The following is a 21027-nucleotide window of genomic DNA, read 5'->3' on the forward strand; positions in this document are numbered from 1 at the left end:
CTCTTATTTGCTGAATTTTACATGTATTTAATTATTTGCCGTGCATGTCTACTGCTACACTTTCAAAGGCCCCATTTAATTTTTGAAAAAAAATATATGGTAGGAACCTTTAGGTAGGAACTTTCTGTGGAATGTGGATGAGCAACCATTGTTTTGTGGTCTAAACATTGAAGACTTGTTTCCAATAAATACTGTTACATTATTTTCTTATGGTTATGATATTTTCTAGGGCCCAATCAATTACTCGTCCCACAGTTTGACTCTTAAAATATCAGCCAAAATAATTGGCCAAATGGCCAATGTTTGCAGAATTATTTATTTTTTTCCTATCTTTATGTACATTAATTCAGCAGTTCCAGCAATTGTAACTCCAGTCTCAATATTTATTACACATAAATTGAAATCAGAACTTGTATCCTTGAATATATACAGTGAAATTTGTTGATTTGGTCATTCTATTAACCAGTCATTCAAAACAAAACCATTTTATTTTTTGCAAGTAAAGTTCAGGTGAGCAACGTAAGTTGTATAATTTTTGTATAATTGTTGCCCATTGAAATGAATTATTGGAGAGATATTTTATGCGTTACTTTTATTTATTATTTTCTTAATAAGGCGATTCATGTTTTTTTTTCTGCCAAAAATCGGCATCTACCTCATGAATTTATATTGGCCTTCATATTTTATTGGTCATGGACAGTAGGTATCCTGAATTTAGAGAGAAAGTAATGACTAGAATATAGTCATCAGTCTGTGCTAAATTATCAGCTATTTCATCAAATTGTGCTTAAAATTTCTGCATTTTACTCTTGCTGTAACATTTCATTTTTTTGTGGTCTTCATGCCTTTTCCTTCATCACTTCCTTCTTATACCCATAGTGCGTTCCATGCGGCTTTAAAGGCTCTAAGACTCAAAAGGTAGAACACCTTTTTCAGAAGGGCAAAATCTGTTTCTGGATCCATGCACTCAACAATTTTTTTTCTGTTACTGAATTTAACCAGGCAAATTTCTATAGCCATACAATAATAACTAATCTGTAGAAATACCATACTGTGAAAAAGTATTTGCCTTTCTCAAATCCTTACTTTTTTGCATAGTTTCACACTATGTTTTAAGATCATCAAACAAATGAAAAATCAGACAATGATAATCCAAGTGAACATAAAATGCGATTTCAAATGGTGATTTACTTAGTCAAAAAAATATATTCAAAGCTATCTGGTCCTGTGTGTAAAAAATATCCCTCTCCCCCTATCAAATTATATATTAACTAGGGCTAAGTTTATTTTCATGCTGCACATCCAGCCCTGATTTCCTCCAGACCTGTTCAATCAAGAAATCACTGGAGTAGAACGTGTCTGACAAAATGAAGTCAACTAAAAGATCTCAAAAATCTTCAACAAAATGCCACAATCCCAAAAAATTCAAGAGCAGATGAGAAACAAAGTAATTGACCTCTGTCAGTCTGAAAAAACATCGCAAAGCCATTCCTAAAGTTTCGGACTCAGTGAACCACAGTGAGGATTCTTATCTACAAATAGAGAAAAGACAAATCAGTGGTGTCCAGCCAGCCTACAAATATTGCACAAGGCACCCAGGACAACGTCTAAACAACTGCAGTCCTCTCTTGCCTTAGTTAAGTGAGGTCAGTGTTCATGACTCAACAATAAGGAAAAGACTTCTCCTAAAAGACATTCATGCCAGAGTTCCAAGGCAAAACCCACTGCTGACCAAAAAGAGCAGAGGCTTGTCTTACTTTGGAACAACAATTAAAAAAAAAAACTATGACTGAAAAACGTTTGAAAGGAAACGCTATGCACCGGGAAAAAGAAAGTCGAACTTTTTGTCTTATTTAAATGTAACACAGCATTTTAGAAAAAGAACATCATACATTATAATGTACCAATGTAACATGGTAATGGTACTTAAGAACCTGGACGACTTGGTGTGATCGGGACCAGAGATTTTGCTGTTTACCATAAAGTCCTCAGGCAGAATGTTCAGCCATCAAGTTCCAACATCAAGCAGAAGTGCACTTGGGTTCTTCACCATGACAATGATCCAAAATGTGTCAGCAAGTCACTTCTGAATGGTTTACAGAAAAAAACAAAAGGTTGTAGTGTGGCCTAGTCAAAGTCCAGGCTTGCGTCTGACTGGAATGCTTTAGCATGACCTTAAAAAGACATTCACGAACAGAAACCATCCAGTGTTGTTGAATTAAAGCAATTGTTTATGAAAGCGTGGGCCAACATACCTCCACAGAGATATGAAAGAGTCATTGCCATGCTTCATTTCAGTTGTTACTGCTGATATTAGGATTAGGAGGAAAGCACTTAGTAACAAAATGCCAGTTAGCTTTGGATGTTTTCCCCTTTAATACATACAGTGCATTTACTAACTAAAACTTAATTTTGTAATTTTTACTTTTGTTTTGTTAAAAGTTTTTATTTTGTTTTCCTCATTGTTTACTTGAGGATATATTTGTCTTAACGCCTCATTTGTTTGATACTAAACATGAAAGTAGCTAAATTATGCAAATATATATACCTATGTATATAATTTGCAATGAAGGCAAATACTTTTTTATGGCACTGTACAAACAGTATTACTATAGAGCCCAAAAACTAAAGGACTAACAAAAAGGCATTGAATTTTTGAAAAAGTGCTTGGTTAGGTGACGTATCAGACTAGATTTAAAATGTTCTTATGTAGCTGAAGTTCAAGCACTAATTTACCTTTCTTGTCTGTAGTGCTGTTCTATGTGCTTGAGTGCACTGCGGCTGGTACCGCCACGCTTTTTCTCAAAAAATACTGCTAACACAAACAGGAAGTGCCAGTTGGATTGCTTATAGACCAAAGATGCTTCTCAAAGACATGGCAAAAGAAACCGAAAGGGCCTGCCACATATAAAAGCGAGATTTGAAAGCATTTGAAACGTCACTACAGATGCTTTGATACCGCCAATGTATGTTATTTCTATACAAATAGATGTCGTCTTAATACGTGATGAAATGAGCAGTATTTCTACTTTTTGTGTTTTTTGTTAGCTCTGCCTTGTTGTGCATCGTCACTGCTGGTAGCTCTTGTTTATGTAGAAACACACCAGATGCTAGATCTTTTGTCTGTGGAAGTAGATGACTTCATCCCTTTGAAGGATTTCCGCTTTGTTACTTAACCTTCTCAAGAATGACTGCAAGAGAAACTGATGCCTCTAGCTGTAGAGCCATTACTTCGGAGAAAATTGAATATGGAAAGCCTCTGAGCAAGCAAAGTACTAAGAGTACTTTTGTTGTTGTCTTATCTTGCTCAGGCAGAGGAACGACACGGTAACGTGGAAGAGAGATTGAGGCAGCTGGAGTCCCAGTTGGAGGAGAAGCACCAGGAACTGCTCAGGGTAAGAAAGGAGCAAACTGAAAGTTATTAAATTGGACCAATCTCCAGTTGAATTGATAAACATTTGCATTTTTTTCCTTCTCTTTCAGGCAAGGCAAAGAGAGAAGATGAATGAGGAGCACAACAAGCGCCTCTCTGAGACAGTGGACAAGCTCCTGTCTGAGTCCAACGAGAGACTCCAGCTTCACCTTAAAGAGAGGATGTCTGCTCTGGAGGACAAGGTACTTGTCCATTTGTGTTGTCAATTCTCATTTAGTCACAGCCTAATTCCAGTGCACCAGTTTATCATAGCCTAACTCCAGTGCACCAGTTTATGTACTGAAGAAGAATCATCTTTATTTGTTATACACACACGCAAACACACACACACACACACCGCACGCAAGGTGGGGCCCGTTTACGACACACATCATTTTAAATATTTACTGCACATGTTAACAGCCATCTAACTTAACTAGAACTATTTGTTTTATAAAGGATGGCTTCCCATTGAAGTATGTTGGCCAGGAGTGCAACTAGCGCAATGTGACTCGTTCATGGTTCTTGGGCAAATTCTGCAACGAGGACCAGCTGTTGATGCCCAAGTGAATGAACACCCTTTTAAAAAAAACAACTTTGCGTTGTTTTGCACAAAACAAAGGAAGTTGAGTGATATTAAATTTACCCCAACCTCCTTTGTTGGTCCAGTTTATAACTCCATCCATCCATCCATTATGTGTACCGCTAGTCCCCACGGGGGTTGTGGGTGTGGAGCCTATCCCGGCCATCATCGGGCTGTAAGCAGGGACACCCGGTTGCCTGTTAGAGATTTGTTCACTCCAACTTATTTTGCAAGAACCACACGGGAGACAAGTAAGTCCATTTGGACACCTGCAGGTGGAGAGTCCATTCGTCGCTGTGCGTGCAGCGATGTTCGAATAGAGCTCTGGACTCTCCTTCCTGCAAGAGGATATTTATTAAGAGAAACAGAGTGGGGGGATGAGTAGGCTGAGTAGAAAGCCCTTGTCCTCTAGTCTAAACATCTCAGGGGATGTTTTACGATCTTGTGATAAGGAGGAGAAGGTAAGGTATTTATTATCTGTTGCATTCCAACATAATCCTATGATAAAGATAACCTGGAAAAGCCTAACATCTCCATCCTGTTTTATCATATGATTATGCTACCCCAAACAACAAAGACAAGTAAAAAAAACACATATATATGTATAATGAAGAAAGAAAGAATAGGAAAAATAAAAAACAACAAACAATGATAGCAACACTTTCCAGTGAAGATGAGGCATTACCTTAATACCCCAGATCAAACTTATTGTGTAAGCGAAAAACCTGCTGGCCAGACGTTATTAGCAGGAAAATTCTTACACAGTCCCTTTGCCTAAGGCGACCAGAATGCCATCAATAAAAAACAAAAAGAAAAACAAAGAAACAGTACATCAGCGTATCCATTACTATCGAAGCATATTTGATGGTCAAATCAACAAGTTTCCGTAATACATGCTCAACAGAACAGCATCTACGCAATCCACGTCTCATTATCATTATCACATTTGTCACGTCTAAGAAGTTGCATATGTGCTCGTGTTTTCGTCAGCTGCTGATGTTCTAGTCTGTAGGTGAGGTCTGTCACACACACTGGCGCACACACTCGTGTCCAGTTGGCAGGCAGCATCGGACAACTCTCGTGACCACAAAACCATGATCCGTACTGAACAGGCACGTGCACTCATAGGATGCAGGTGAGGCAGTGCCTCTGAACATCCGGATGAAGTAGGTCCCGTCCGATGGTGCAGCCATGTTGGTAGTAGAGCCCTTACACCTTGAAAACGGCTCTCTCATTCTGGCACACAGCGGTGATGTACAAAGCTCCCATCCAGTTTCCTCCTGGAGAGCAGTCGTCGTCAATGCATTTGTGGGTCCTGCAACCTTGGATGCAACATGTGTAGTCAGCAAGACTTGGAATGGTCCCTCCCGTCGTGGCTGGCCCAGTTCCTTCTTTTGATGACCTCGATGTAGACCCAGTCTCCTGGATTGATGGGGTTGTCGACCTGTGAGGAGGAAAGATCAAGCAGCAGTAAATTTGTCTTTGACACAGTTTGAGCGTCCTGATCATATAATCTGCCAAGGACTGCTCATCTGTTTGCAACTCTCGTAGTCAATTGTCGTGCCCATTTAACTGGCAAATAGGAGTGTTTGCGGGAAGAGTTTGAACACCTCCTAATGATTCCCTTTAACCAAAAACTATTTATGACAGGGGCGTTCCCATTTATTGCCTCCTGGTTTAAAAGAGATTGTCTTACCCATGCCTTCTTTCTCCTCACACGCTCGCACCCACACAGGGCGTGCACACACACACACACACACACAAACAAAGGGATTCTAATCCATCTCTCATGTAGCTTCTTTTGATAGAATCTCCTATCGGTAACTGTATAGCAGACGTTTTAGCATATAATCCCATACTCTGCTATCTCGCTTCTACTTTTTCATGTCGGTGCAGTCGTAGGTGGCCCCTATTGCAGTCATTGTCTTGTTAACTGTCGCCGTGTGACTCCTATGCATGATTGTGTGAATGTCAAAAATTGGACGTACCTAACTTTCTGACCATCCAACCTCCACTGTGGTACAAAAAACTTTACTATTGTATTGAGTAGGTACATTGAGCAACCTAGCTTCCTCCTGACTGCCAAATGTCCTGTTCTAAAATTTATATAACTCGACCTCTACGTCTTAAGGTTGATGAGCCAAAATATCAGATCTTGCTCTTGTTTCCTACCGTTTTAGCCTATTTGTTTTATCCAAATCCGTTCAATCTCTGATTATAATGCTTTTCTCTGTAGCCCTACGTGTTTTTCAAATTTTTATTTATTTATTTATCAAATCTCCTCAGTTCTGTCAAACTCAGTGCACAATGAACCTCCCTTCCACTTTGAACCAAGCTTCACCAAATTTGGTAACGCCGTAGCAAGGAGTGCGATTTGGTTGTCGGACGCTCCAAGTCCATATCTTTTTGCCGCACTTCACCCTCTCAAGTTGGTGTTCTTTTGTTGTTGCTTCAGAGCGACCCCATCCATCACTCTTGAATGAGTCCATTGTTCAAATGAGTCAGTTTTCATCATTGTGAGTTCCTCCGCTTTTCACTGTCTTTTCCGTCCCCGAGGATGTTGTATTTCCTCCGGAGTGTACTTGTCCTCCTCCAAGCACAACAGCAGTCTTTTCTTGTCCTTCGCCAAAGGTCAAAGGTGCTTCAGAGCCAGGCACCATTTTGTAGTTGTTCACGGCTGCAGGCGAAGTCTCGGATTGGGTTTCAGGGACCCTGACACTGAGAATGACAGGCTGGGACATCAGACTTGTAAGACTATCTCCAAATGTAGCTGCTTCCATCAATTTGCTGGTAATGTTTGTTTACCAAACTTCAAATTCTTCTAATAACAGCGGTCTCGTTTTTATATTGTAAATCCTGCAACTCATCCTATTTTTTGAGCTACATTTTATCTATAGTTCCAATTTAATCGGACAGTATGTTGTCTTCAGTATCATTATTGAAAATCAACTCATCGAGGTCTGCTTTCCACATCAAGCCCTGATCTGTATGTCTTGACCTCTCGCATGTTATTGTCATGCTTGCTCAAAAATGTGACTTAGAGTATGGTGCTGTGAATTCTCAATCTCCCCAATGAAATTGGATCCCACCTCGTAGTTCTTATCGTTCTCATGTTCCTGTTAGCCTGCAATTGTCCAAATCAAAAATGTTTTCTTTTAACTGTCTTTCTTTTGAACCTCTAAATCTATCGTGTTGCTAACCTATCTACACCAGAACAAAAAATTTACCACAGTATAACACCAAATGTATTCGAAAATTCATTGTCATAAAGTGTTGTATTATTACTATCTTCCACTCTGTCCTACTCACTCCCTCCTTTTGAGGCTTGGCAACGCCCATGCCTCACACCTTGACAAACTTTTTGGGAGAATGCGTTCTTTACGACATACGATTCCATCATCATTTAATTTGACTTTCTTTCCAAAACGCTTCTCAATTTCTCAGTTCACACATCTTCTACATGTGTTACTGGTTCTCCAGTTTTTTTCTCTAGTTAATTATCAATCCAAAAGCTACGTGTTTCTTTCTAACATTCAACCTGCTCAAAATCACTCTTTCATCAAAGTCGCTCTACTAATTTTCTATAGTAGTCGCCAACGACTTCAACCATTCAACCTCTCATCCAGGCAATCATTCATCAATGCTCATCATATGCATCTCACACAGTCTCCAAAAAGGAGTCTTCCTATCACATTGGTCCCAATTCATCCAAGCTCACCACACAACATTCATATATCATTTTCAACTCAGGTTTCCTGGTAGAACAATCCATCAGTCCAAAAAAAACTTAACTAAAACAAACAACTGGCAAATTAATCTGAATTTTTTTCTTTGTTTTTAAATTTGAAGAACTCAATCTCTCAGATTTAGCTTGCATTTAGAATTTTGTATAATCTTATAACACAACCAATCAATTATTCCTATTAAATGTAGCATTGCAAAATCTTAAATTCACAATTTAGCTCCTTCCAATTCCTGAAAGCATGTTCTGTTGTTTTTTTTTTTTTTTTTCCTTCGAATTTCTCATGTGGGCTCGACACTTAACATGCACTAGTGTGGATTAGTTTCTGCTCGCAAACAGATTTCTCTTTTCCTCTCATTTTTTTCTGTCAAATTGTTTCTGTTCTGCGGTGTAAATTGAATAGACAACAGTCTAGCAAATTTATTTATACTAAAAGTTTAGCCAATCTTCATCAATTTGGGACTTTAACTTTAACACATACGCACACACATGCACAGCTCTCGCGTGCGGAAGGTAGGTCTCAGCAACAATGATTCGTCACAGGGTGGCCATTTCCTGTGGTCAATCATGAGCTGGTCCCTCCCATGCACACGAGGACAGCACATTCTAATTTTATTTATTTATCTTCTAGAAGCAAGTTGCATTTCTTTACCACTTGATTTGCATATTTTAACTTTAGTGTAACACAAATTGATCTCTAGTCATTTGTAATTTGCCACCTCAAAAATATTATTATTATTATTATTATTAAACTCCTCTTGCCCCTCGCTTGAGCCGCGGCTTGAGCTGCGGCCTTGCACCCGCTCACAGGGGCCTTATTGTCTCCTGGTCTGACAAACACTTGTGACCTCATCAGTTTTCATCTTTCTAGCTTTTGTCTCTTGAATTCATTCTCATCTCTTTGTGAAGATTTCAACCAAACTCTAGCACTTCTACCATTTCGTCCAAATTTCAAATTTCCTTGTATTCCATACATATTCTTTCACTTCAGCATGTATTGCATACAATTAAGAAATCTACTTGCCATGAACTTCTCATCTCAAAGAAGAGCAGAGCAAAAGATTTACCGTTCTTATTTCCCATCTTAATTTTAGTAGTTTAAGGTTTTACAATTTTTTTTCAAATTTTTGTCTTTGAGGATCCTCAATGCAGGTTTAAATTGACCTTTCAACAGATTACTAGCCTGTTTTATTGCCGTGGATCAACGCTAGAACTGCTTTTTAGTCAATTTATCCTACCAGTCACACACTCAATCACACAAACTCCAGCGCTTTTCTAGGCCTATCCAGGTATGGGTGTAAAACCCTCCCAAACAGCTTTGGAAAAACGGACAAAAGAAAAAATCTACGCCCTTTTTCAATTAAGAAAAAGAAGCTCTGTTTTTCTTAGCCCGTTTCTTCCACTGGGACTTGAACCCAAGCTGTTCTTTGGCTTGGAAAAACATACAAAGAAAAATCTACGCCCTTCTTTGATTAACAAAAAAAAAGCTCCGTGTTTCTTAGCACGTTCCTTCCACTGGGACTCTAACCCAAGCCAGATCCCTCAGCTCGGAAGAACAGACAAAGAAGAGTCTACGCACCTCTTCGATGAAGAAAAAAGAAGCTCTGCTTTTCTTAGCCTGTTCATTCCACTGGGACTTGAACCCAAGCTGGCTCTCGTGCACCTCTACGTGTTACGCGTTTAACAACACAACACAACTTCAGGCCTTTAACTTACTTGTCCCCTGGTTCGTTGCACTGCCGGGTCCCGTCAATCCACCTCTGTCAGACGAAGGCAGACCTAAGATGCTGGCCCAGCGAAGAATTCTCTTCCCAGGACTTTCTTCTCCAGGTCCTCCTAATGGACACTGGCTTGTCGACAATGCAGCACGTCCTCCTTCGTCAGCCAGATAGCGGGTATGAGGGATCCCGGGTTTCGGCACCAAAATGTTAGAGATTTGTTCACTCCAACTTATTTTGCAAGAACCACACGGGAGACAAGTAAGTCCTTTTGGACACCTGCAGGTGGAGAGTCCATTCGTCGCTGTGCGTGCAGCGATGTTCGAATAGAGCTCTGGACTCTCCTTCCTGCAAGAGGATATTTATTAAGAGAAACAGAGTGGGGGGATGAGTAGGCTGAGTAGAAAGCCCTTGTCCTCTAGTCTAAACATCTCAGGGGATGTTTTACGATCTTGTGATAAGGAGGACAAGGTAAGGTATTTATTATCTGTTGCATTCCAACATAATCCTATGATAAAGATAACCTGGAAAACCCTAACAGCCAGCCAACTGCAGGGCACACAGAAACTAACAATCATCCGCACTCACACCTAGGGGCATTTTGGACTGCTCAATCGGCCTGCCAAGCGTGTTTTGGGGATGGGGGAAGAAACCGGCGTTCTCGGGGAAACCCCACTCAGGCACATGGAGAACATGCAAACTCCACACAAGGAGGGCCGGAGGTGGAATCGAACCCGCACTCTTTGAACTGTGAGGCAGACCAGTGCTTCACCGTGCCGCCACTTTATAACTCAAAATGGGTTATCAATGAATGAATAATTTTAATGAATGGATTCTAGAGACTCACAGGAGTGAAAATCATTGCTGCTCCTATTGCAGTTACGCGGTGCAGCCCACATTACTTTTTGGTAGTGACAAGTCATGATACATTCTGTGTCCTAATTTTCTGTCTCTTCAGAACGCGCTCATAAGGGAACTTGAGCACACTAAGAAACTGATTGAGGAGTCTCACCATGAAAAGGTAAAATACTATCCCTTTAAAGTTAAAAGGTTTCGCTCTCTTAAGATTTCATCATGTCCTGTATTAAAGGAGCAGCTTTTGATTCAGATTGAAACGTTGAGGGCCGAAAATGAGCAGGGTAGGAGCAGAAGCAACTCGTTATTACATGGGTAAGTGTGTTTGTGTTCAACCTCTCTCTGTGATCTCTGATTTTTGTGAGTAAAAGTGACCATTGAACATTGATAAACACAATAATATTAATATAATCTTACACTGTTCTGGTGTGTTATGCTAGTCGATCGCAGCTGGGAAGCACCCCAGACTTCAGGTATCCGGTGTCTGCTTCCTCAATGATGGACAGTAACTCAGACCATTATGGTGGTGCTCTTGTGTTAAGGCGGCCCCAAAAAGGAAGAGTAGCAGCCCTTAGAGATGAACCATCCAAGGTGAGCTGTCCTATTTGATGAATATTTTGAATTATTTGATATATGATGAAACACTTTGATTGATTGATTGCTTGATCGCTCCATCGATTGAACGTATAAACACATTACAAGATGAAACATGATGAAGAATATTACACTCACTCTTTGTTAAATGATGTGTACCGCTTTTAAAGTTCCTGTGAATTGATGTAAATGTATTCATTGGACACAGCAAATTGAAGAATGTGTTAACAAGCCCTATAATATGCCAAGTACTACCGTAATTTCCGGACTATAAGTCGCGTTTTTTTTCATAGTTTGGGTGGGGGGGCGACTTATACTCAGGAGCAACTTGTTTTTTTTTCACAAATTTTTACTTGATCATTAAGACATCACTTACAAGTATAGTTGACCACTTCCCATGTTATTTTTAGTATAGCTGATCACTTCACATGCTTTTATATCTTTATCTTGAACATATTCAAAACATAAAAAATAGAGAAAACATCAAATAAAGCAATTAACACTTTAAAGCACCATATCCAAGTCCACTGTCTGCTGTATGTACTGCTGTTGCTCCATTTTTGCTCCTATTATATTTATTATTATTATTTGTTTATTGATCATTTATTCAACACTCTTATTTATTCATTGTTTGTGCCTTCTTGGTTTTTTTTTGTGTTGCTTGTATGCATATGTGTACTATCTCACCAAGGGATAGTGGAAACGTAATTTCAATCTCTTTGTGTGTCTTAGTAAATAAAAAAAAAATCAACGATAAAGCAGACTTTGACTTTGATAAAACAACCAAAAAAAATTATATTTTCCGACGAAACTGGATGAGGGCGCTCTAAATTTCACCGTTGGCCGTGACTCATCAACTGGGTGGGCTTAAGAAAAATGGCACCAAAAAGAAACTAATATTTTGCAGGTTACAAACTTCAAGTTGTAAAATATGCAGCTGAAAACAGTAATCGAGCAGCAGAAAGAAAGTTTGGAGAACCGTGATGTACCAATGGATTACTATTTCAAGTGACGTCAGTAGCGCGGCGCGGCGGTTGTTTACATACAAACGTGCCCACATAAGGACTACCGGCATCATTAGCGGTGATCATTTCTAAGTGACACGGAGGACAAAGAGTTTGAAGGAATTAAGGATTTGGAGTGACATAGAAGGTTTGAAAAACTATTATGGCTTTTACGCACGCCCAGTCCTACTCTACTGAGTCGGGGGCCGGCGCTCGGCCGAGTGGTTGTCCGCGAACGGTGCGCGGGGCTCGGACATGGCCATTACGCACGCCCGGTCTGTCAGGAAGTCCACGCCGCCACACGCTTGGAAGTTTGTTTTGTTTAATAAAGAGCCGTTTACCAAACCCACGTCTATCCTTGTACTTTGTTAACCCTACAATATAGTTATATAGTAGATCTGTGGAATAAAGACGAGGCTGACGTCAGGGCGCACGTGCGGCGATGTTGACAAAGGACGAGGAATTTGATCGATGGATTTAATGGAATTAAAGTGCACGGATGGTTTGATAATATTATTGGCTTGTATTATAGTTATTTGAAATATAGTTTATCTATCGTTATATGAGCCCGTGGAATATTTTGAAGTGCAAGCGCCCTCAGCCGTGCGCACCCATTGTTGACAAAGAACGATCGATGGATTTAATGAATTGGAGTGACACCAATGGTTTTATAACTATGTTATTCATGTAATAGTTGTCCTTAATCACTCTATATGTTATGTCAGGCCCGTTCTCAGCTCTTTGTTTGTGTTTGTCACGTTAGCATACCTATCGTTTAGCCTGTTGTTGCTATTTAATGAGTTGGAGCGACACCGATGGTTTTATAAACCTGTTATTTATGTAATAGTTGTCCTTAATCACTCTATATGTTACGTCAGGCCCGTTCTCAGCTCTTTGTTTGAGTTTGTCACGTTAGCATACCTATCGTTTAGCCTGTTGTTGCTATTTAATGAATTGGAGTGACACCGATGGTTTTATAAACATGTTATTCATGTGATAGTTGTCCTTAATCACTCTATATGTTACGTCAGGCCCGTTCTCAGCTCTTTGTTTGAGTTTGTCACGTTAGCATACCTATCGTTTAGCCTGTTGTTGCTATTTAATGAATTGGAGTGACACTGATGGTTTTATAAACATGTTATTCATGTAATAGTTGTCCTTAATCACTCTATATGTTACGTCAGGCCCGTTCTCAGCTCTTTGTTTGTATTTGTCACGTTAGCATACCTATCCTTTAGCCTGTTGTTGCTATCGTTTAGCCTGTTGTTGCTCGTTCATGAGTGTTTTTGGTGTGGGATTTTGTCAAATAAATTGCCCCCAAAATGCGACTTATACTCTGGAGCGACTTATATATGTTTTTTTTCACTTTTTGGGGCATTTTATGGCTGGTGCGACTTATACTCCGGAGCGACTTATATATGTTTTTTTTTACTTTTTGGGGCATTTTATGGCTGGTGCGACTTATACTCCGGAGCGACTTATAGTCCGGAAAATACGGTACTGAATATGTAATCAGGCTTCAAAATGTTGAGGGAAATATGTACTAAGATACATGTGTTTGCATTTAGGGAATTATTGTTCTGGGTGGAAATTAATATGATATAATACACTATGTAATTTTTGTTGTGTGGTTATTCTGCCTCTGCTTACTGCCATTTAAATCCATTTAAAATACAACAAAAAAGGATTTGAGGTCTATGACCAAACCGCGTTAGACAGAAAATCACGTAGAATCAAAGCGTGTAAAATCGAAGCTTAGGTGTAATTTCTTGAGGGCTTCTTTTCTATTTCCAACTGAATGCATCTAAACAAAACAATATGAAAGCGCGCTGTAGTACTTTGGCTGTCAAATCAGCGCCGGTAGAACGTTTCGCACAGGTCGGAGATTTTAGCAGGATACCCGTACCTATACCAAAATGTTGGTATCATGACAGCCCTTCAAATAACACTTTTTTTTTTTTTTCCCAATCATAGCTAACTAGCAAAGTAGTGTGTTTAGTGCAGTAGTTCGCAAATATTTTTTGCAGTGCCCCCCTTTTGGAGGTAAAATGATTTTGAGCTCCCCCTCTGTCACATACAAACATTTTTTTTTTTTAAACTACACGTATGTGTGCGTGGATGACAACATATTATGAGTTGCTTCTAGCGGACTCCTCCAACAGGGAGTCACAAGTTCACAGGTCTCCAGGCAATTTGGTGACCGACGGTGGTTGTGTTGGCTGCTAAATGCCATGTTGGGTGAGAGTCAAACAATTGTAAATAATTTACCACAAAACCCACAACCTTCTTGCTTTCATGTCTCCAAGCCTATTGCTCCTTTTATGTCTCAGTCCTGCAAGGAAGGTAGTTGTGGTTTATGTCTCTCTGTCCCAAAGACCACAATGATATTGTTGTCCCACATTGGTTTTATTTTGGCCCGCCTCACAGTTTGAAAACCACAGCTGTAATCGAAGAAATGGGCCAATTATTTATTACTGAGTAACTGAGTTACATCATGGGGATGTCGGACTAATCCCAGGGTCTCCCTGTGTGTGACTGGGCCCCATTTTAACCAAGCTATCCAGACAATTTAGCAAGTGAAAAACGAGTTTAAGGCATATTTCACCCATTCAGTTCTAAATTGTTCCGTCTTTCCACATGTTTTCAGTGCTTAATTTCAAACTTATTTAATATATTGACAATCAAATTAATTAAATGACTTTGTGGGGTCTTGATGAACAAAGGGTTTTTTTCTGAAATACAATGGAGCCTCGGTTTTCGACCACAATCCGTTCCAAAAGGCTGTTCGAGAAGTGAATCGTTCGAATTCTGATTCATGTTTTCCCATTACAAATAATGGAAAATAATTTAATCCGTTCTAAGCAAAACAAAAAACACCTTTTCTAAGCTTTTTTCATTTACGCATTTTTGTTCGATCGCGCAACTGCAGCGCACCGCCGAACGCGCAACCGTAGCGCGTCGGCGACCGCACAACTGCACCGCGCTGTGCGCGTTCGGCGACCGCACAACTGCACCGCGCTGGTCGCACTATTGTGACAGAGCCGTCGCTGAAATTTAGAAAATATTTTTTGTCCTGATTTACTTTCCAAAATTTAAGTGGACCTCAGTGCGCAGGGAGCTTAATTTTGTCCGATCGCGCAACTGCAGCGCACCGCCGAATGCGCAACCGTAGCACGCCGCGGACCGCACATCTGCACCGCGCTAGTCGCATTATTGTGACAGAGCGGTCGGTAAAATTTAGAAAATATTTTTAAAGTCCTGATGTACTTTCCAAAATTTAAGTGGACCTCACTGCGCAGGGAGCTTAATTTGGTCTGATCGCGCAACCCCAGCGCGCCGGGCGCTCACTGTAGCATTGCATTAGGAGCGTCTTTGTGTTTTAGGATGGCTTTACTGCTCCCACTTGCTTCCTTTGAACTCATGATTAGAGTTGATGCAATCCTCAGAGTAACGAGAATGTAATAATGAACGGAGTCAGTTGGCATGCGGGTCCTCTCGGCTCATCTCGCGAGGTTCGACAACCGAATTTCGTCCGACATCCAAAGCAAAAAAATCTCGAATTTTTTGTTCGAATACCGATTTGTTCGAGAACCGAGACATTCGAAAACCGAGGCTCCACTGTATTAACATTTACTGAGGATGTTTTGATTTGTTTATTTGAATTATTTTTGGGTACTACGCACTGTATCCTACTTAATGTCCTTTCTATTGTGTGGTTGAAGTTGGTTTTAAAAATCTGCTTTGTCTTTTTGTTTGCTTGCCTTTGGACTTCAGCGTCAAGTAAGTCACCATAAAAGAGCAAAAAATATATACTGACGTCCACTTGTCTGTTGTTTATTAACGACTAATTAAGTATCCAGGTGGCTTCTAAATCTCATTCTTGTTTACAGTATTTGTTTTTCATTTCAGGTGCAGACTCTTAATGAACAGGAGTGGGAGCGTGTCCAACAGGCCAATGTACTTGCTAATGTGGCCCAGGCTTTCGAGAGTGATATGGATGCCTCGGACCTGGAGGAGGATCGAGAGACTATCTTCAGCTCTGTCGATCTTTTGTCCCCTGGTGGTCAGGCAGATGCACAGACTCTGGCCTTAATGCTGCAGGAGCAACTTGATGCGATCAACAATGAAATCAGGTACTCCAGCCAAGGCAGAACCAACCACCACAAATTTGATTATTGTGTTGCCGTGTAATTTACAAACATTTCACTGCTTTTTTATTCTTTTAGAATGATTCAAGAAGAGAAGGAAAACACAGCCATCCGAGCTGAGGAAATTGAGTACAGGGTGGGCAGTGGCGACAGCCTTGGAGGACGTTTCCGTTCAATAAGCTCCTTACAGCCTTCACTATCTGCCGGCTCTCCTATGGGCAGCAACTCTCCTCCAGGCTCTGGCCACTCCACACCAAGACGTATTCCTCACAGCCCCCATAGAGAATTAGACCGGATGGGTGTCATGACCCTGGTAAGACTTCTCTTGATTTTTTTTCTTTTTTTTAACATGTAATTCTAAAGATCAGCTGTGGGGTTTAACCAAAATATTAATTACAGAAATTATAATTCATTTGGAGCCCTCCATTATTATATGTATCAATTTTGAATTTATATTGTTAGCGCCCTTGGCTTTACTCAATGCTGGGCATCTGGCATATATACATGTACTGTAATTTGATTGATGCTTAATCACAGCATTTGAACCCCTGAAATTATATTTTGGAAATGTTTTTTTGCATCGATGAGGAAGTAACAACATGAAAATGGTTGACTGACTTGTGATGCGACATGGTGTGCTGAACTAACAGGCTTTTTCAGTTTATTAGAAATCTGCCGATGCACTTCAATTAATGGCCTCGAGTAGACTCCTTGTCTCAATTCATGGCTGAGTGCATCCACTTGATCAAATAAACATTCATCGTTTATCTGATCCTCACGAGAGACTCGTGTTGTCGTGATACCAAAATTTTTACTTTGATACTATAGCCGCATGAAAATTTTCTATTTTTTTACTGAAATAGTATACCTCAGCAAACACTTGAAACGCTAAAATAGCAGTAAAATAATTGTTGACAGCAAAACAACTTAGAATTGTTTTAATTTTTATTAATTAAAACAATTACTGTCAGGATAATCATTAGACTATGTTTTACACAATAAAACATATTACGAACATTTCAACATTTTGGATCAATTGAAGAAAAAACTTTGAACACAAAACTGCCAATAATATCATATATACCCAGGACTGTACAAAAGTTGTACAGAGCTGGAATGCTGAAAATTCTATCAATGTTCAAAACGTTGTGAACCTGACTTTACATAGTGTTTTCAGTTTCTAACAATACAGTATTTACGTATAATTCCTCATTGGATATCGATAGATAAGCGCGTAGTCGCCGTTGCCAAAACGCACAGAGTCTTGACGCGAGTGAATGGGAGCGAGCAAGGATGGCTGGCTCAAAGTGCACGCACCCTCCCAAGTCCATAAAAAAAAAAATAAAAAAAAAATTGCAGGTTAGGTTAGACGGACATTATCGTGGCAGAGAACGGATAGGTATTTTACATGGGAAGAATTTCACCTGACACCAGGCTTCCGACTTGCGCGTAATGACCGATGCGCTGCATGCCAGCCCTATCTTAACAGAGAGAGACAGAGTTGGAGCATCTAGTCTCTATTTTTTTACCCACGTACTAGTACTACAGTGGGGCAAAAAAGTATTTAGCCGCCAGATCAGAGATGGCTGTAATTTTCATCACAGGTACACTTCAACTATGAGAGACAGAAAGGGGGGAATGAATCCAGGAAATCACATTGTAGGATTTTTAATGAATTAATTGGTAAATTCTTCGGTAAAATAAGTACCGTAATTTTCGGACTAAAAGTCGCTCCGGAATATAGGTCGCATTAGCCATAAAATGCACAATAACGTGAAAAAAACCATATATAAGTCGCTCCGGAGCATAAGTCGCATTTTGGGGGGAAATTTATTTGACAAAATCCAACACCAAGAACAGACATGAACGAGCAACAACAGGCTAAACGATAGGTATACGAACGTGACATTAACACAAACGAAGAGCTGAGAACGGGCCTGACGTAACATTCAGAGTTATTAAAAAAAAACTATTACATAAATAACACGTTTATAAAACCATCTGTGTTACTCCAATTCATCAAATCCATCGATCGTCCTTTGTCAACAATGGGTGCGCGCCGCTGACGGCGCTTGCACTTCAAAATATTCCACAGGCCCATATAATGATATATAAATTAGATATCAAATAACTATTATATAAGCAATAATATTATCAAACCATTTGTGCACTCTAAATCATTAAATCCATCGATCAAATTCCTCGTCCTTTGTCAACAACGCCGCGTGCGCCCTGACGTCAGCCTTGTCGTTATTCCACAGATCTAGTATATAACTATATTGTAGCGTTAACAAAGTACAAGGAAAGACGTGGGTTTGGTAAACGGCTCTTTATTTAACAAAACAAACTTCCAGGCGTGTGGCAGCATGGACTTCCAGCCACAGAGGTGGAAGAGAGATCCATAGAATAGGACCGGGCGTGCGTAAAAGCCATGACCGAGCCCCATCCACCGTCCCCGATCAGCCACCCGGCCAAGCGCCGGCCCCCGACTTCTATCCACGGAGGTGAAAAAGAGAGAGTAGAGTAGGACCGGGTGTGCGCAAAAGCCATAATAGTTTTTCAAACCTTCTGTGTAACTCCAAATCCTTCAAACTCTTCGTCCTCCGTGTCACTTACAAACAAAGCCGCTAATGATGCCGGTAGTACGTGGGGCCCTTCGTCATCTTCGTCATCCCGTGATGAATCTTTGTCTTTTTTGTAAACAACCGGCGCGTCGTGCTGCTGACGTCACTTGAAATTACAGTAATCCCTTGCTACATCGCGGTTCGTTTATCGCGATTTCACTTTTTTTTGTTTGGGAAAATTTTTGGAAAAGCCTGATTTCAGGTGCTCACTGTCCTCCAATCGTTACCTATATTAGTGGCACCTGTTTGAACTCATCAGTACAAAATACACCAAACTCTGCACTGGCCAAGACCAGAGAGCTGTCAAAGGACACCAGAAAAAAAATTGCAGACCTGCACCAGCCAGGGAAGACCAAATCTGCAATAGGCACCTCGGTGCAAAAAAATCTACTGTGGGTGCAATTATTAGAAAATGGAAGACATACAAGACCACTGATAATATCCCTCAATCTGGGGCTCCACACAAGATATCACCCTGTGGGGTCAAAATGATCACACGAACAGTGCAAAAAAATCCCAGATACACACGGGGGAACCTAGTGAATGACCTGCAGAGAGCTGGGACCAAAGTCACCAGGGACTCAAATCCTGCAGTGCCAGACGTGTCCCCCTGCTTAAGCCTTTACATGTCCAGACCTGGCTGAAGTTTTCTAGAGAGCATTTGATCCAGAAGAGGATTGGGAGAATGTCATATGGTCTGATGAAACTAAAATAGAACTCTCTGGTGACAACAACTCAACTCGCCGTGTTTGGAGGAGAAAGAATGCAGAGTTGCATTCAAAGAACACCATACCTATTGTGAAGCATGGGGGTGGAAACATCATGCTTTGGGGCTGTTTTTCTGCAAGGGGACCAGGACGACTGATCCGTGTAAAGGAAAGAATGAATGGGGTCATGTATCGTGAGATTTTGAGTGAAAACCTCCTTCCATCATCAAGGGCATTGAAGATGAAGAGTGGCTGAGTCTTTCAGCATGACAATGATCCCAAACATACCGCCCGGGCAACTAAGGAGTGGCTTCGTAAGAAGCATTTCAAGGTCTTGGAGTGGCCTCGCCAGTCTACAGGTCTCAACTCCATAGAAAATCTTTGGAGGGAGTTGAAAGTCCGTGTTGCCCAGCGACAACCCCAAAACGTCACTGCTCAAGAGGAGATCTGCATGGAGGAATAGTCCAAAATACCAGCAACAGTGTGTGAAAACCTTGTGAAGACTTACAGAAAACGTTTGACCTCTGTCATTTCCAACAAAGGGTATATAACAAGTATTGATATGAACTTTTGTTATTGACCAAATATTTATTTTCCGCCATAGTTTGCAAATAAATTCTTTAAAAATAAGACAATGTGATTTTCTGGATTGTTTTTAATTTTGTCTCTCATAGTTGAAGTGTATTTAGGATGAAAATTACAGGCAGCTCATCTTTTAAGTTGGAGGACTTGCACTATTGGTGGCTGACAATACTTTTTTGCCCCACTGTATATTTGAAAATGGCATCATACTACGTCATAGATTTCTATTTGTGTTTATTGTTCACTTTTTTGTTTTGCTTATCCAAAGTGTCCCTTCATTTCTCCTATGAGTGTATACTAACATGTCGTGTGTATGCAAGTGTATAACATGTGACTGCCCCATCCCCAAACTGTAGCATTATTGCGTTGATCCCTACATCATCCAGAGCTCCCTCTCCCAGCAGACAGTAACTTGCCTACCTTTTGGAGCAACTGGCTTCATTGCTCATCCTCAAGTCTATAGCTATGTACCATATTTTCAGGTATCCCGCAAATCTCTTTGTTTCCCTTCTATTCTATGACAGGTGCAGTCTAGCTATAATTTGAAACAACTTTTTATTTTTTGGGGCTCATGTATCCTCATTTCACGCATCGTAACGCCTCTGACATTACTGCCCAAAGTGGAAAATTCCCAGCTGGATTTCAACCATGTTTCAGTGCTGTTCAAGCCATGCCTTCTGGAAGGATTTACATAACTTGACTCATAAAAAAATGTGCACAGTTCCGCAAAAAGATCAATGATGATCACTCAAATTAAGTGGCTAAAACTCAAAATATTGACTATTAGATATTAAAGTACATGCAAGGACATGTTGCTTTCATTGTATTTATTGATGAAAATTTGTACTGTCCCAATTGAGTTAATCGGTGAACTTTAGGTGATCCTAAACAGTGAAATACGGCCAGTATTTGCACCATCAAGCCGCTGCTCATGTAGAACTTCGTGACCCTTACTCAGTTTTGCAGTTCCTTCGTTTTTGTAACATTCCGAGTCAATCCTTTATTTTGTGTGAAGGGAGAAGTCATTTATAGAGAAAAAAGACTTGAGGTCTGGTCTT

The 21027-nt window shown here is 40.3% G+C and overlaps 1 protein-coding gene across 7 annotated transcripts in view; it reads left to right on the plus strand.

Moving 5' to 3' along the window:
* Positions 1–21027, plus strand: part of ppfia1 (PTPRF interacting protein alpha 1) — a 73878-nt gene that overhangs the window by 34939 nt on the left and 17912 nt on the right. For all 7 annotated transcript variants that reach the window (XM_088371852.1, XM_088371855.1, XM_088371856.1 and 4 more), the window contains exons 10-16: positions 3312–3395; positions 3484–3615; positions 10414–10476; positions 10546–10625; positions 10751–10901; positions 15818–16041; positions 16135–16369. In XM_088371852.1, coding sequence (XP_088227978.1) covers positions 3312–3395; positions 3484–3615; positions 10414–10476; positions 10546–10625; positions 10751–10901; positions 15818–16041; positions 16135–16369 — 969 coding nt within the window. The remainder of the gene's footprint in view (positions 1–3311; positions 3396–3483; positions 3616–10413; positions 10477–10545; positions 10626–10750; positions 10902–15817; positions 16042–16134; positions 16370–21027) is intronic.

This window comes from Syngnathus floridae, chromosome 3, assembly GCF_059516105.1.
Source record: "Syngnathus floridae isolate MCC-2025c chromosome 3, RoL_Sflo_1.0, whole genome shotgun sequence".
Taxonomy (NCBI): Eukaryota; Metazoa; Chordata; class Actinopteri; order Syngnathiformes; family Syngnathidae; genus Syngnathus; species Syngnathus floridae.